The following is a 14770-nucleotide window of genomic DNA, read 5'->3' on the forward strand; positions in this document are numbered from 1 at the left end:
AGAAGTGAAAATAAAGGGCATACTGGAAGCAAAACTCAGAATTTTTTTTTTTTTAACTTCAGAGCTTATTGCAGAAGAATTTATGCTAGAGTCAAGTGTGAAAGAAAGCAGCTTAATCGCTAGTAAAATTTACAGCACTTCAGTTAACAGCAGCTTAGAGCCAGGTCTCACAAGTTGGCATTATGCATAAGAAAAGAAGCTATTTCTCATCTGTGGCTAAGATAAGGCAACTTTCTTTTTCTTCTTACACTGGATTTAAGCAGTTTCTACACAGAAAAATGTTACTTCTCAAAAAAACTGTAACTTAACACAATGATATCTAATGACATGATAGCCCAAGGAAATACTGTTACACTGGGGGTTGTTAGTAGCGCACCTCCCACCCCGACACCTGCCTTTAACTCAGACATGCTGAAAGATCAGATGCGAAACTGACTTTAATAAGCATGTTTTGCTTTGACAAAATGGATCCTTTAAGACCATTTTAAAATGTTCCACAGCAGGACAGGGTAAAAACATCCTAACATCAAAAACAGATACTAAGAAGAATAAGTTAATTTTATAAGATGATTATACCCCGAGCTTGTTTAATGCACTTTTAAGAAATGTGTCATTAATTGTTAACCTCCTGTAATATTTTTTAATAAGGGGTTAAACTATCAAAATATTGAGAAGATTAACAGGACATTAAGAATACAGATGTAACTTTCCCATGGGAAACAGGCATACGTATTAAAGTCAAGAACCAACCAAAGAGAAGGGAATCTACACTACTAAGTAATGGTCATCTGAGTTACAAGAATTGATTTGAGGAAGACATTATTTTGACAAAAAATGTTTCTATCAAATTTAAAAAAAAAACAAAAACAAAAACCCATACAATATGGACATAATACTATCTGCCCTTCAGAAATACATTCTGTGGTATTCTGAGTGTAAACATTCTGCCAAGATATGTCTGAGTTACCTTTCCATTAATGTCATTTGTCAGGTATTAAAAAGTACTGGAGAATAGGAATATTTTATGATCAACTAAATTAATTATACTAGAGAAAAAAACCTTTGCAAACAGAAAGTCTATACATGGAATTTTACATATCCTGAAGATAATTAGTTCTCAGAGGTGCCATTACCTTTGTCAAGTATTCCTTCATGACTTGGATGAAGTAGGGCATGGCAAAATCCATGATATTGTGCCTCCACGCAGTTTCCAGGACAACATCTGGCCTTAAAAGATCATAACAAGTAAAGAGACATGCTCCAAAGCACTCTCTTTTTTCTTCCTGCAAAAACCACTGTAGGAGCTCTTCAGCCAATTCAGTATCTTTAGATTCAGAGGCATACTGCATTGCATCCTATTTAAAGGAAAGGAAGAAAGTCAAACATTAAATTCAAATATGATGAACTGGTAAATTAAATAACACAACAGGGGAAAAAAAACTCCCAGTTATATCATTTAAATTAAGGATTTCCTGAAAGAAAAGGAAAAGACAAAGGAAAGCATTCTCTTTTTAACAGAGAGGTCTGACATAAGCATATGACAGCCTCCAACATTAAGAAGTGACATAATTATCATCTCCTCAACTGGGAGCTTAAAGGCAATTCCCGTATTTGCAAAAACTAATACCTTTATAGACCGTAATCACTTCTAATATGCCATCTTAGGACTCACATAGATCATCTAGTACTTGGCTTAATAGCCCCACCCCACCATCTTTCTTCACCTTGTACAGGCTATCTTTCTTGCACAGCTCTACACTCTGTTTCCAGCGATTATTGCCTTTGAAGAGGTAAGCAGCAATTCTTCTGAACTCAATGAGTTCATGCTTTTCCAAACGCTGAGCAAGCGAGATATTGTCAAAGTTGTCATAAGCATCTATCGATGTTCTCAGAGCCTTAAAAAATAAAACAAAGCCATTGAAATGCCAAACCAGTATTTCATTTTAATTTTATGTTCCATCATTCTTGATCAATGAGCCATTACTGTATATGACTGACTGCATGTAATGTGATCAGTGTCTTGCATGATAAATATGTTTAATACGACTTGATCAATCAGCCATTATTGTAATTAAGACAGCCTAGATTCAAGAATCAAACAATAAAGTTGTACTATGAACAAGTATCAACATTCCTCAGTCTAATTGTTTAACAATAAGGTCCTTGAAGACGCTATAAAATTTCTAAGGGAACAATTTTCTCCAAGGTTTTCGGTATAAAGGACTAACTTGAATGGTTATGAAACTGCAAAGATTTGTAATTGGAGGGTAAGATTTTATGCCCTAGGGAAACTCCCGATACAGTTCAACATGGTATTCAGTCATAGAGATCAGCATGGGATCTGCACCTGAAAGAAAACCATGTTGACAAGAAGAAAAAGAAAAGGCAATTTAGCTTAACCTTAACTTTTACGTTTCTGCAAAATTCTTCACAAAGAAAGTTTACTAAAAGACAGGTACTGATAAGCTACTGGGCAAGAAAAACAGTGAATAAAAGAGTTAATACCATATAAGGTTTATGAACTAGTTTAAGAGATCAAAAACTTCTTCAACTCAATATACAATCTAGATGCTTACGGATGAAGTAACCATCGTATTTTTCTAAAGCATTAACTTGGACTCTGCAAACTTGGCATTTAATTAGGAGACATCATATTTATCAATCCTGAAAACCTGACTAAATTTAGATCCAAGGCATACAAGTACCTACTGTTTACAGTCCTAAGGGATAGGCTTTTTAAACTGCAAAACATACCAACTTTACAATTTTGAGAATTGTAAATTTTGAGATTTTTGAGAAAAAAAATAAATGTTGTGAATTTTGAGAACACGTGCAAGAACCAAAATGTTTTACCTGATAATCTTCTTCTGTAATAAAGAGGTTGTTCAGTGATTCATTCACAGATTTGTTGTTGTGGTTCTGAACTGATCGCAAATAGGGTTTCACCAGCGGTAGCTGTTTAACCTTTAAAATAAGGGTGTGTTACAAATGTAGTGCATTGCTAATGGACAAAGTTATCCAAGAACGTTTTAGTTTCTAGCTATGAATTTTTGAGGTTTTAAAAATTATTACCTTGCTGAAATAATTGACTGCACGAGTATGGTCCAACCTTGGAGACAGCACCATCAGCAAATCATTTAACAACAGTGGCTTGAATTCTAAGTAGAATTGTATTGCTCTGTAGTATAGCTCCACATTGGCAACCTAAGACAGCAAAAATCCATATATGAGGTAGAGTTATTTCCTCATGAGCTTCCTCCTTCTAAAGACTATCTTCTAAACAAGGTACATACCTTGGTAATGATGTCTTTGAACTGCCCTTCTTTCCATGCATCAGTCGGATGATTCATCATGGTAATTATGGCATTATCATATTCTTCGTATTTGTCATACAAAAACACCAATTCTGCCCAAAGATGGGCTTGTTCTGCAGCTCTTAGCACCTGCACAAGGAAGATTTAATTGCTTTAGATATGGGTCTCTAATTCTAGTTAACAGGAAAAAAAAAATATATTTTTTTTTTTTTTTTTTAATGAAAACTGAAGTTTTAGTTTTAGCTATAGAGTTGCCTTACAATGAAAGGTTAGTTACCTTAGGAATATTCACTCTGGACCAGAACAGCTCCAGGTGCTCCCTCATTTTCTGTGGCTTAAACTTAGAATACAGAATAGCTAATTCGGTGAACATCCCCATGTGAGCTCGCTCAAGTCCCAGTGCTGCTTCCAACATGGTTATCAGCTCTTCAAAATACCCACGATCCTAAATAATAGAAAAATGCAATTAAAGATGAGAATATCCGTGGCAAAAGATCTCAGTTAACATAAAAGACTTCACTGCATTACCTGATAGTAGTTGATAAGTTCCTCCAACTCGTCTGCATGTACTACAATATGAAGCCCACACATCTGAGCGAGACGGAACTCCTTCCCATCTACACAGGCAAAGCAGACCTACAATTTTAAAAATTTCAGTTATGTGAACTCAAGTGTAACATGGCTGGTTAATTCAATTAATCAGTTTAAAGAATATTCCTAAATAGCATCTTAATTCATCAATCAAACTGTCATTTAGATTACCTCTTTCCATGTTCGAGTACTGTTGGCTTTTCTAGCTCCATCAACAGCTGCCTGATATTCACCCAGGTGAACCAGGGTGGATGCCAAGCGTCCAAAATTGGAAACATTATTGTACAACAACTTAGCAGCATCATACATTTTTTCATCATAACAACGGTCACCAACCTGAAAAAAACACAAACCATTTTCAGCAAGCCGAAACTCAGTCTCCTTTCCAAAGTTAGGACTCATTTTAGTATGAAGAAACAACATTTTCCCATTAAGGTTTTTCCTTAGAAACTTCAGTTGTCATGTGTTGATCCTAATAAGCTAGTAAAGTTACCCAACTATTTTTACACTCCTTAAAAAAAAAATCTGAATGAGAAACTCACTTGCTGGATATGAGCATTATTTGGCCCATTGATGAACTCTTCCAACTCTGCTAGGCGGTTTGTTTTAGCCAGCGCAAAGATCAATTCTGTCTCCACATAGGACTCACGAGCCTTCTTGCGGGCCATCTGCAAGTACTTTACCAGCTCTTCCCAGTTTCCTAGGTACAGAAAAACAAATGAATAAATCCAAACACTATGATATCAACATCTATCTTCTCGCTGAAGTAAATGAGAACTGCTATTAATTTCCTTTTCAAAGAAACAGTATAGAGAATAACAAATGTAAACTGTGAAAGGTTATCAAAATAGTGAAACTTCTATTAATGTCTCTGTATTATTACTGACCAAATGAAGAGCTGAATCCCTCTTCTCCTTAAAGTTATCAGATTAGAACTGGATCAGAATTTAATATCAGAATTAAATATTAAATATTAATTTAATATTTATTTAATAAATATTAAATTAATATTTAATTTAATAAGGAGGAGGGCAAACCACCAGTCTCTAGCTCCAACACAATGCAGAATGGATGTAAAACTTAATGCTTAGCTTAGGCACATTTTCTGGCAAACGCATAAAGGTGAGAAGTCATACCACTAGTATTGGCGGCCTGAACAACTTCCATGTATGATGAGGGATCATCTGCTTTGATATAAGAATCAATGGCTTCTTTCACCATTCCTTTCTGCAACTGGGCTTTTGCGAGCTGACTCCAGACTGCTGGTTCATTGCAGCGTTCAGCAAACTCATATGCCCGATCCAAGTTTCCAATATGTTCGATCAAGACCTAGGCAACCAATTCTTCATCAGTTATAGAACAATGAATCTTACCATGTAGCAATTACATTTAAGCGGTTAGGATTTTATTGCTCTTCTATTACCACAGCAATAAATTATGCTCTTTCTCTGAGGACAATGCATACACTGAACCAAGAGAAGGCGTTACACAGGAAATCAGCTCGGGTAATGTCAAGGTTTACCTGCACTGCTGAGGTATTGACATCAAATTTCCGGAAAATGGCAAATGCTTCTTCAAAGAGCTCATTGCTGATGGCGATGTTGGCAATATCTGGGGCATCATAATTATCCAGGCGGTTAATGTACTCCATAACACGTGTACGGTCAGCCTTGATTGCAGTGAGGATGAGGAGGTTTTGCAGGTTCCTTTAAGAAAGAAAGATTTGAATGCAATATTTGAAAGGCTCATTAGTCATAACGAATAAACACTGTGGCTATTAAGTATTTCGTCTCGGGAGATAGGGTCACAAGAGGGTATTAGAAGAGTGAGAATTAAGATAACATTCTCTTAACATTTGTCTCTTTGTTCCTTTCCCAAACTGACAGGCCATAATTAAAGACTGACTATAAAGAGCCAGGAAACCTCTCTCATAGCATACCTGTGTTCACTGAATACAGAGTTATCAAGGACAATTTTCTCCAGCAGTTCAATGAGTTCATTAGGAAGGTCTGCAGTCATAAAGGCCTTGACAGTTACTGACACTTCCTCAGGGTCCTGAGTTTCAGACAAGGCTGTCTGTACAACCTGCAGAGGATATACAAAGAATAAGTACTGAGAGTCCAGGTGGTTTTGATGATATTATCTAATAAGAATAAGCTGGCCTCTCAGTAGAAAATGAAAGGTCGAGAAGAAGGAATGAGATAATTTACCACCCAAAGATCTTTCTACATAAGTCCACATATATCCGTAATTGTACTTCCAATTTTTTTTTTTGGGGGGGGGGGGGATGGGTAGGGGAATCACCCTACTTGCATAATTTCTATCTTTTCCCTGATTAACAATTATTCCCAATAACCACTCCTCATTATCACTTTAATGGTCACATAAAGTTCAACCATATACATGTGGCATTATATACTCAGTAATTCTTCTGTTTATGGCTATTTGCATGACTCCCAGATGCAGCAATGAATATTTGCTCTAGGAATCTTTGTATCAATTTGGGAATTTTCCTTAGAAATGCTTCCTAGGAGAGGAATGAAAAATTAATATTCTTCAATTTACTCTCTTCCATATTCATACTTCTATTATTAATTTAAGAACCATTATTAACAACCTTCAATTTTTAAGGTTTTAAAAAATGTTTTCAATTATTTATAGCTATAAACTCGCATCTTCTTTGCTTACTATTGAGACTTAACATTTATCTACTAGATCATTCACCAGTCTTTATCCTTTGCTGATTTACCCTTGTCTTGAATGTTTCCAATCAATTTAGTTACTTCTCAGGTAATCTGTAACAGCAATTCTTACTAATTTTATTAAATGTTTAATTTACTGTTATCCTTTTAGCCATGATGAGTTGAGGGAGTCTTATGTAATGAAATTCTCTCCTTGGGGATGTATTTTCTTGGAGAAGATATACTTCATTTTTGTTAACATTTATATATATATATATATTTTAGTATAATCTTTATTTTCTTCTATTTTTTACTGCCTTCTCTCACAGTTAAATATGATCCATTTGAGTATATTTGGTATATGATGAGGGAAAAGGTTTTATTTATAGTTAAAAAGATGAGCCTTGAATGCATTTGCAAATTTTACCTGATCAATGAGGGGTCTCCTGTAAGGATTGCTTTCCAGCAGCACACTACCCCACAATTCTGGGTCCTTCCGCCGTACCAGATAGCGAGACAGACTTTTGAAGAGGGAATTCTCATTGCAGACCTAAATGAGAAATTAAAGATTAATTTCAAGGTAAACAATAAAAGCTTTCTACAGACTGACTGTAATTTTAAAAGGTTATATCCTATCATTATACCCTATTTAGTGTTTCATACCCAAAAAAAACACAAAAAACCATTACTTCTACATGTAAGCTTTAGTAACTCACAACCATATTTTTCTTATTAAAATTCAAATAACAGAAAAAAGTTATTAATTTTTGAAGGCTTTTAAAAAGCACCCTGATGGTGGATCTATATTTGGACTTTTATATTTTACTCTACTGGCCTGTGTATTCATGCACCAGGATGCAATTTTTAATTATAGAGGTTTTATAATGTGCTTTAACATCTGGTAAGGCTAGTCCACCTTCAGAGCTTTCTTTCAGTGTTCATTTTCCCATGTGTATATGCATACATATGTTCATACATATATGAATTTGTATGTTCACAGATGCATTCTTTCCCAGCTCTGATCACTCAAAGACTCTAGAACCAAATACACCCTAGAGTCTAGATCTGGGTTTCTAATGGCACTCCCCACTGAACAAAATCAAAGTCCTTCAAAAAAATGGATGATCCATGGCAGGGGAGGGTATAAAATGAGCTTGTATAACTTGCTGGACCAGGAAACAAGATGTGCTCAAGAGCAATGAGATCATGACACAAAGCCATGAGAGGCAGGCTGATGGGATTTCTATCAGTCAAAATGGGGATAATTTGAAAATCAAAATCATGCGTCATTAACCCACAGAACTCGTAAGTCCATGAAAATATGCAAGCTGACTGATAAATGTGGAGAAAGTGATGAAGCTGGAAATTGTCATTTTGCAACCAACACATTAAGAATAGCTTAGTAAGAATGAACAGAGTCAAAATTGGGGGCGGGGACACACACAAATCACAGACTAATTAACACCTGCAAGGGGAACGAACACACACACACAGTAGGATACTCGCATGGTCTTAATACCTGCAAGGGGAAACACATCTATAAGGGGAAATTTATTTCTATAATGGAGAAGCTGACAACTTGATAAAAAGTGACCCTCAAAATGAAGGACTAAGGACATCAGGTGCTTTTGCATGTTACAGAATAAGAAAAACATCACTTAAGTAATGCATTCTGGATGGAAACATACAATCTAAATCTAATCAGGAGGAACAATAAGAGAAATTCAAAGCGAGGAACATTCTATTTTTTTAAGAGATTTTTCACTAATAAGAAATATACAGAATAGGTGAATCCAGAGAGACAGAAGGCAGTTTGGAGGTTGTCAGGGGCTGGAAGGAGGCGGGGAATGTGAAACAACTACTTAGTGAGTACTGGATTTCCTCGTGTGGTGACGAAAACTTGGAACAAGAACTCTGAACAAGAGAGAGAGAGTGATGACACAACACTGTAAATGTACTAACTGCCACGGAACTTTTCACTTTCAACAGCTAATGTTATGTGAATTTTACCTTCAATAAAAAAAGAGAAAAAGACTATTTTTACAATTATGTCTGTCAATAAAAGACAAAGAAAGGCTGAAGAATTGTTTCAGGTTAAAAGAGACATGAAAGATATGACACGTACAAGCAGTATGTAATCCTAGACTAAAGGGAAAATTTTCTTTTAAAAGACAGTCTCAGGTCAATTGACAAAATCAGAATGAAACAGATTTTTAACAGTATTCTACTGGTGTCAGATTGACTGCAGTTGCTATCCATAATGTGGTCATGAAAGAGAATACCCTTATTCCTAGGAAATGCACACTGAAGGGTTATAAGGCCATGAGGTATGCAACTTATTCTCATAAGGTTAAAAGTTTAGATGTGCCTATACATATACACGTATATGTAAAAAATATATACATGTGTGTGTACATATGAGTGTATGAGAACATATGTGATAAAACCGGGGGCGTAAATGTCAATGGGTGAATATAAACGTAATCAACTACTTTGGCCAGTTTAAGTTCATAATTATCAACAAAGTTTTTTTTAAAAAAGCATGTACCTTCCAAAAATGCTCCATATTACTTAAAACCACTCTGAAACTCTCAAAATTCACTAGTGTAACATTATATAACAGGTTTTAAAAATGCTGTCTTCTCTATATGTCAGCCGGCAGTACTCACATTGATAAGCTCCAGATCACACTGGCCACGCTCGTAAGCAACACAGGCCAGATGCGGATCTCTCTTCTCACAATACTTTCCAACAACACGACTGTCATAGTAAGGATTTTCCCGAAGAAACCGCTCTGGATTGTTATTACTGTCTATGTAGATTTTGGCTAATGCATTATGAGTAGCAGGCTCTTCACAGCCCTCATGAATTCTGGCCTCCAGCCAAGGCAGAAGCAGTTTCAATCTAGTAAGAAAATAAAACAGGAAAAGAAACACACAAAAACCCACATATACACATACTATATTATAAATAGCACACTCTTGACATGCTATGTAAGTACTTTATGGTCTATAAAGTGCTTTCCCATATCCTATTTTGAATTCTCAACATTTCTATCAGAAACTGAGAAATTAAGACTCAGAGATGGTTAAAGGATTTGTCCAATGTTACATATAAGATATATAAGACTTCTTTCATACTCTCCTGGACCTATCTGCTACATTATCTAGACAGGATACAGAGAGAAGAGACTACAGATTCACAGATTATTCTTTTTTATATGGGGCAAATGGCTGGACTTCTGAGTAATGTTGTTTAAGAGTAGGACAGAGATGTGGTATGAGGAAACAAGCCAGATTATCTGAGGTTCCTCTTAATTTTACCACAATTAACATGCGACATTTCATACAGCAAAAAGCAGCAGCACCGTAAACACATGCTAGGAACAAAATCTGATAACTTTAGAAGCTCTAGCTTTAAAATTCTAGCAGTCATAAAATCATAAGTTACAGCTTATTTTCCAATGGTTCAGATGACCAACACTCTTATCATGGTTTAAATAACACATTAAATAGTTACAAGAAATCCACGCAAAGAGGCGCCTGATAGGCTATATAGTCCATGGTGTTACATAAGAATTGGATATGACTTAGCAACTATACAACAATAATCACTTTAATCAGTCTCAAGCTTAAAAAAAATAAAAATCAGTATATATTCTACATCTCCATTGTCCTTAAGTGCAGAATTTTTCAAACATTTTCTGAAACATTTAGCTTGAAACATTTAGATACAGATTCTGTGATTACCATTAGTAGAACACTTGTACCAACTCAGGTTAAAATTAAACCCTATTCTTGAGATGGTTTCACTGCTAGAGGAACTTCCTACTTAACCTCATTACTTCTCACTAACCTCATTTACTACGTCAGCACTTTGTGAACACACAATGTCCTGGCTAAAAAAAGACTTCATGATATAAGTATCAGAAGCACTCATATTATGTTCTCTTCTATTGGAAATTCCTAACTTATATTATATCAAGGTTCAACTTAAAAACAAGTTTAACTCAGGGAATACACAGGGAATGCTTTTCTCTTGTCACACTTGATAATTTACCAGAAAGGAATTAGTTACTAGGTATCATACCTAAAAGGAGGCTTTTTACATAGTTTACATTAAAAACACACAGCTATGTGGTTTGACTTAACGTAATTATAAACATGCAAAAAGAAGGTGAACGCTCATTACTAGAGAAATGCAAATCAAAACCATAGTGAGACATCATCTCACAGTGGTCAGAATGACCGCCATCAAAAAGTCTACAAACAATTAAGGCTGGAGAGGGTGTGGAGAAAGGGGAATGCTCTTACACCGCTGGTAGGAATGCAAACTGGTACAGCCACTATGGAGAACAGTGTGGAGATTCCTTAAAAAACTGGAAACAGAACTGCCATATGACCCAGCCATCCCACTGCTGGGCATACACATCAAGGAAACCAGATGTGAAAGAGATACATGTACTCCACTATTCACTGCAGCACTGTTTACCATAGCTAGGACATGGAAGCAACCTAGATGTCCATGGGCAGACGAATGGATAATGAAGTTGTGGTACATATGTACAATGGAATATTACTCAGCTCTAACAAAGAATTCATTTGAGTCAGTTCAAAGGAGGTAGATCAAACTGGAGCCTATCATACAGAGTGAAGTAAATCAGAAAGAGAAATACCAATACAGTATATTAACTCATATATATGAATTTAGAAAGACGGTAAAGATGCTACATGCAAGGCAGCAAGAGAGACACAAGATGTAAAGAAAAGACTTTTGGACTATGCGGGAGAAGGCGAGGGTGGGATGATTTGAGAGAACAGCACTGAAGCATGTACATTACTGTATGTAAAACAGGTGACCAGAGAAAGTTCAATGCATGAAGCAGGGCACTCAAGGCTGGTGCTCTGGGACAACCCAGAGGAATGCAGTGGGGAGGGAACTGGGAGCGGGGTTCAGGAAGGGGAGACACATGTACACCCATGGGTGATTCATGTTGATGTATAGCAAAAATCACCCCAATATTATCAAGAAATTATCCTCCAATTAAAATTAATTAATCAAAAAAAGGTGAATGATTAGATTAACAGATATTCTATATGACAGCCATATACAGCAAGTTACAGCTAGCTTATCACTTCTCAATTAGGTATCTCTAGGGAATTAAGATCCATGAGTACTGAGTAGTTTTAGGCAACTGACAGCTTACACTTCTATTTAATACCATGCTAGGAGAGACTAATAATTTATCCTACTTGTGAAGATTAAAACAGTACTACACCTGTTTCTTTTTTCAACCTCAGCAACAAGCTCATCAGTAGAGAATTGACCTCTTACAACAAGAATCAAGTTTTTAATGACATCTTCAGAGCAATCAACATCAAGTAATCCCCCAATAACCACAGGCAGTCGACTTGGATTCACCTATGGTTTAAAAAAAAGGAAGAATGTCATTATGTTACTAAGAAACATAACTGAAAAGAGTTCTTTAAAAAAAAAGCAAAAAGCAAGAAAAACGCATTATCCTCTTCAACCTGTTTTTTCTAAATTTGAAACTAGACAAAGGAATTTAGTAGGAAATCCGCCTTGGTTACTCCTAAGGAGAAATAAGTCCAAAGAAGCGAAAGGAACAGAATGACTGGAAATATTATCTGGTAACAAGGCCTCCATCATAGCAAACTGCCCTTCTATTTCTGGAGTTAGAATGCAAAGTTTCTAATACCTTTATTCAAGATGGTTTTAATACTGTGCTTTGGAGGCTATGGCCTCTACATGGATATCTCAGGGACTATCAGATAAGTAAGGCGTAGGCCACTCAACTTTTCAACTACTGCAGTTCTGTTCTGTTTTACATACTTGGAATGCATGTAAAATTTTAATCCAAGAAAGGATTCTGCTGGGGAAAAAAAAAAGGAAAGCCACTGTAGCACACCACTCTTACTGCGCACAGGGTTTCAAAAGGGTGAAGATGTCCAGTGTGAGAAGTAAAATTTGTAAGATTATATTTTCAAGTTATCTAAGTTTTACTTACCTTCTGTACATATATTTCTATATACTTCTGAAGATTATTTCTATATAAATAGAGCACCAAATCATGGACAAAGTCAAATCGATCACACACAATGATAAGTGGTAACTGATCTGTTAGCTTCGCTTCCTGGAGGGAAAAAAAAGAAACCTTAATTTTCTTCTTCTGTGAGGTTATCAGTGTAAAATGAGAATCGGTTCCACACTTGTGGGAAAGGTTCACATAAACTCGGTTCTTCTTTTAAAGAAAGAAATGTCCCAATAGTTGGAGAGCGTCCAACTCAGTTTCCATGAATTTTTATGAAGTAACATCCAGAGTCATAGCAAAATACCAGGTCCTTCCCACATATACCCTTTACAACAAAAGAGTAACAAGATTTATAAGTCTCCAGCGGCACTCAAGATATAAAATCATCACACTGGGACTTTCATTAATAGCAACAACTGAATTTGTAGTTGCTTTATGAGCTAGACTCACATTGTCAAAATTAGGCATATATGGCTCACATTTGTTTCAAACTGATGACTTTCTAGAACACCCCTCCCCATTCAAATCTATATGGCCAGCTTCTAATACTGTTATAATAAATCCTACAAGGAGCAGAATGATGGTGACAGCCATGAATTTAAATACACCACATGTTGCTATTAAAAACAAAAAAGGTTTACAAAATAAAAAGCGTTTAAATCATCTTTAAATTGCGAACTGCTTTTACCATTACAAATACCAAGCTATAATCCTACTTACAGACTGACACAGATGTTACAGACAGGTAGGTAACACCTGTACTGGGCATTTACCTGATACATGTCCTGTTACATTCCATAGACATAAGGTACAGCACAAAAAACAACAGTTTCCATCAGGAATTCATTTACACACAGTGAAACATTTCTCAATAAATGATTCCTCTATGACAGTCTACTAAAGGAGAACTAAGCAGGACAGGACTTTCCTCAATGACAGCCACTAAGAACATTATTTGCAAGGTAAGAATAAAATTCCTAAGTCTAGCACGTATAAGCCACCCAATTATAAATAATTTGAAGATTGGTCTACGAAGTGTTCAGGGAACACTAAACCTTGGAGTTGTAAGAAATCCTGTAAAATAGTAATAAAAAAATCAAAATGGCTGTAAATCTGAAGTGGAAGTCCAGCTGCAGACTTTTTACACCAAGGAAAGTCCTTTAGCACCATTGGAAACTCTGTACTAACAGCAGCTACAATCATTTCTAAAAAGTGTTTGATCTACCTATGCAGAAGATTTTTTAATAGGGCAGGTTTCTCCTACAAAACAAACATCAACACACTTAATCATTATCTTGTTTACTACATATATAAAGTATTACCTACTGTATTTTACCACTTAGGGATAAAACATACTTGGCAAGTAATCCAAGATTACTTAGGTATTCTAGTCTCATGCATGAGTGTTTAAGATTTCTACTGTGAAAGATAACTTATTTGTATTGGCAAAGAAAATTTAAATTTGAAAAAAGTAGAAAAATTGGGATACATTCTCAATTGCCTAAATTTGCATATGATTTCATATATAAAAATTATGCTATTAACATTTTAAAATTTTACTTAAAGGTTACTCCTTAGATACTATGATTAGAGACATTAGGATCAAAATGGCAACTATATAAACAAATTCAGGTTTTCTTAAATATGAAGTTTGGAGATATACCAGGGGACAAAGTAAGCATTCCCCAAAGAGACTTACATTCTGGTGGGAAGAGACAATGTTAAGTGTTATAAAGAAAAAGAGAACAAGATAAGAGGATAGTGAGGACAGACAAGTTTTATTTTAGATAGGAAGAGGGTAATCTGAGACATCCTTCCTTGTGACATTTGGTTAGAAATCTCTAAGAAGGTACAGAAGCAGGTCAGGAAGGTCTGTGAGGAAAATGGGAAAGGGCAAGCAAAGGCTCTGGGACAGGAGAGGTTTTGGGGAGCTACAGGAATAACAAGCAGGCCAGTGAGGTTGAAACAAAACCAGGAAAAGAAAAAAGATGGAAAATAAGATCAAAAGTAGCAAGAGGCATGGGTCTGAAGAACAGTTTTATGTTTTCTACGCAAGATTAGAGTTCCACAAGTTTAGGGCACGAGTCAACGCTAATGAAAGAACTTCATCCTGCTTACAGGCTACTTTAAAG

At 35.8% G+C, this 14770-nt stretch overlaps 1 protein-coding gene across 4 annotated transcripts in view; it reads right to left on the minus strand.

Annotated features, from left to right (window-relative positions):
• The window catches only part of CLTC (clathrin heavy chain), a 71378-nt gene that overhangs the window by 12967 nt on the left and 43641 nt on the right, over positions 1-14770 (minus strand). For all 4 annotated transcript variants that reach the window (XM_025281171.3, XM_025281172.3, XM_006065429.4 and 1 more), the window contains exons 15-30: positions 12615-12740; positions 11865-12007; positions 9256-9490; positions 7014-7136; positions 5845-5990; positions 5428-5611; positions 5042-5234; positions 4448-4605; positions 4077-4241; positions 3843-3950; positions 3592-3759; positions 3294-3443; positions 3073-3204; positions 2854-2964; positions 1725-1895; positions 1134-1355 (exon numbers count right to left, since the gene is read on the minus strand). In XM_025281171.3, the coding sequence (XP_025136956.1) occupies positions 1134-1355; positions 1725-1895; positions 2854-2964; positions 3073-3204; positions 3294-3443; positions 3592-3759; positions 3843-3950; positions 4077-4241; positions 4448-4605; positions 5042-5234; positions 5428-5611; positions 5845-5990; positions 7014-7136; positions 9256-9490; positions 11865-12007; positions 12615-12740 (2535 nt within the window). The remainder of the gene's footprint in view (positions 1-1133; positions 1356-1724; positions 1896-2853; positions 2965-3072; positions 3205-3293; positions 3444-3591; positions 3760-3842; positions 3951-4076; positions 4242-4447; positions 4606-5041; positions 5235-5427; positions 5612-5844; positions 5991-7013; positions 7137-9255; positions 9491-11864; positions 12008-12614; positions 12741-14770) is intronic.

The sequence above is a fragment of the Bubalus bubalis genome, chromosome 3 (assembly GCF_019923935.1).
Source record: "Bubalus bubalis isolate 160015118507 breed Murrah chromosome 3, NDDB_SH_1, whole genome shotgun sequence".
Taxonomy (NCBI): Eukaryota; Metazoa; Chordata; class Mammalia; order Artiodactyla; family Bovidae; genus Bubalus; species Bubalus bubalis.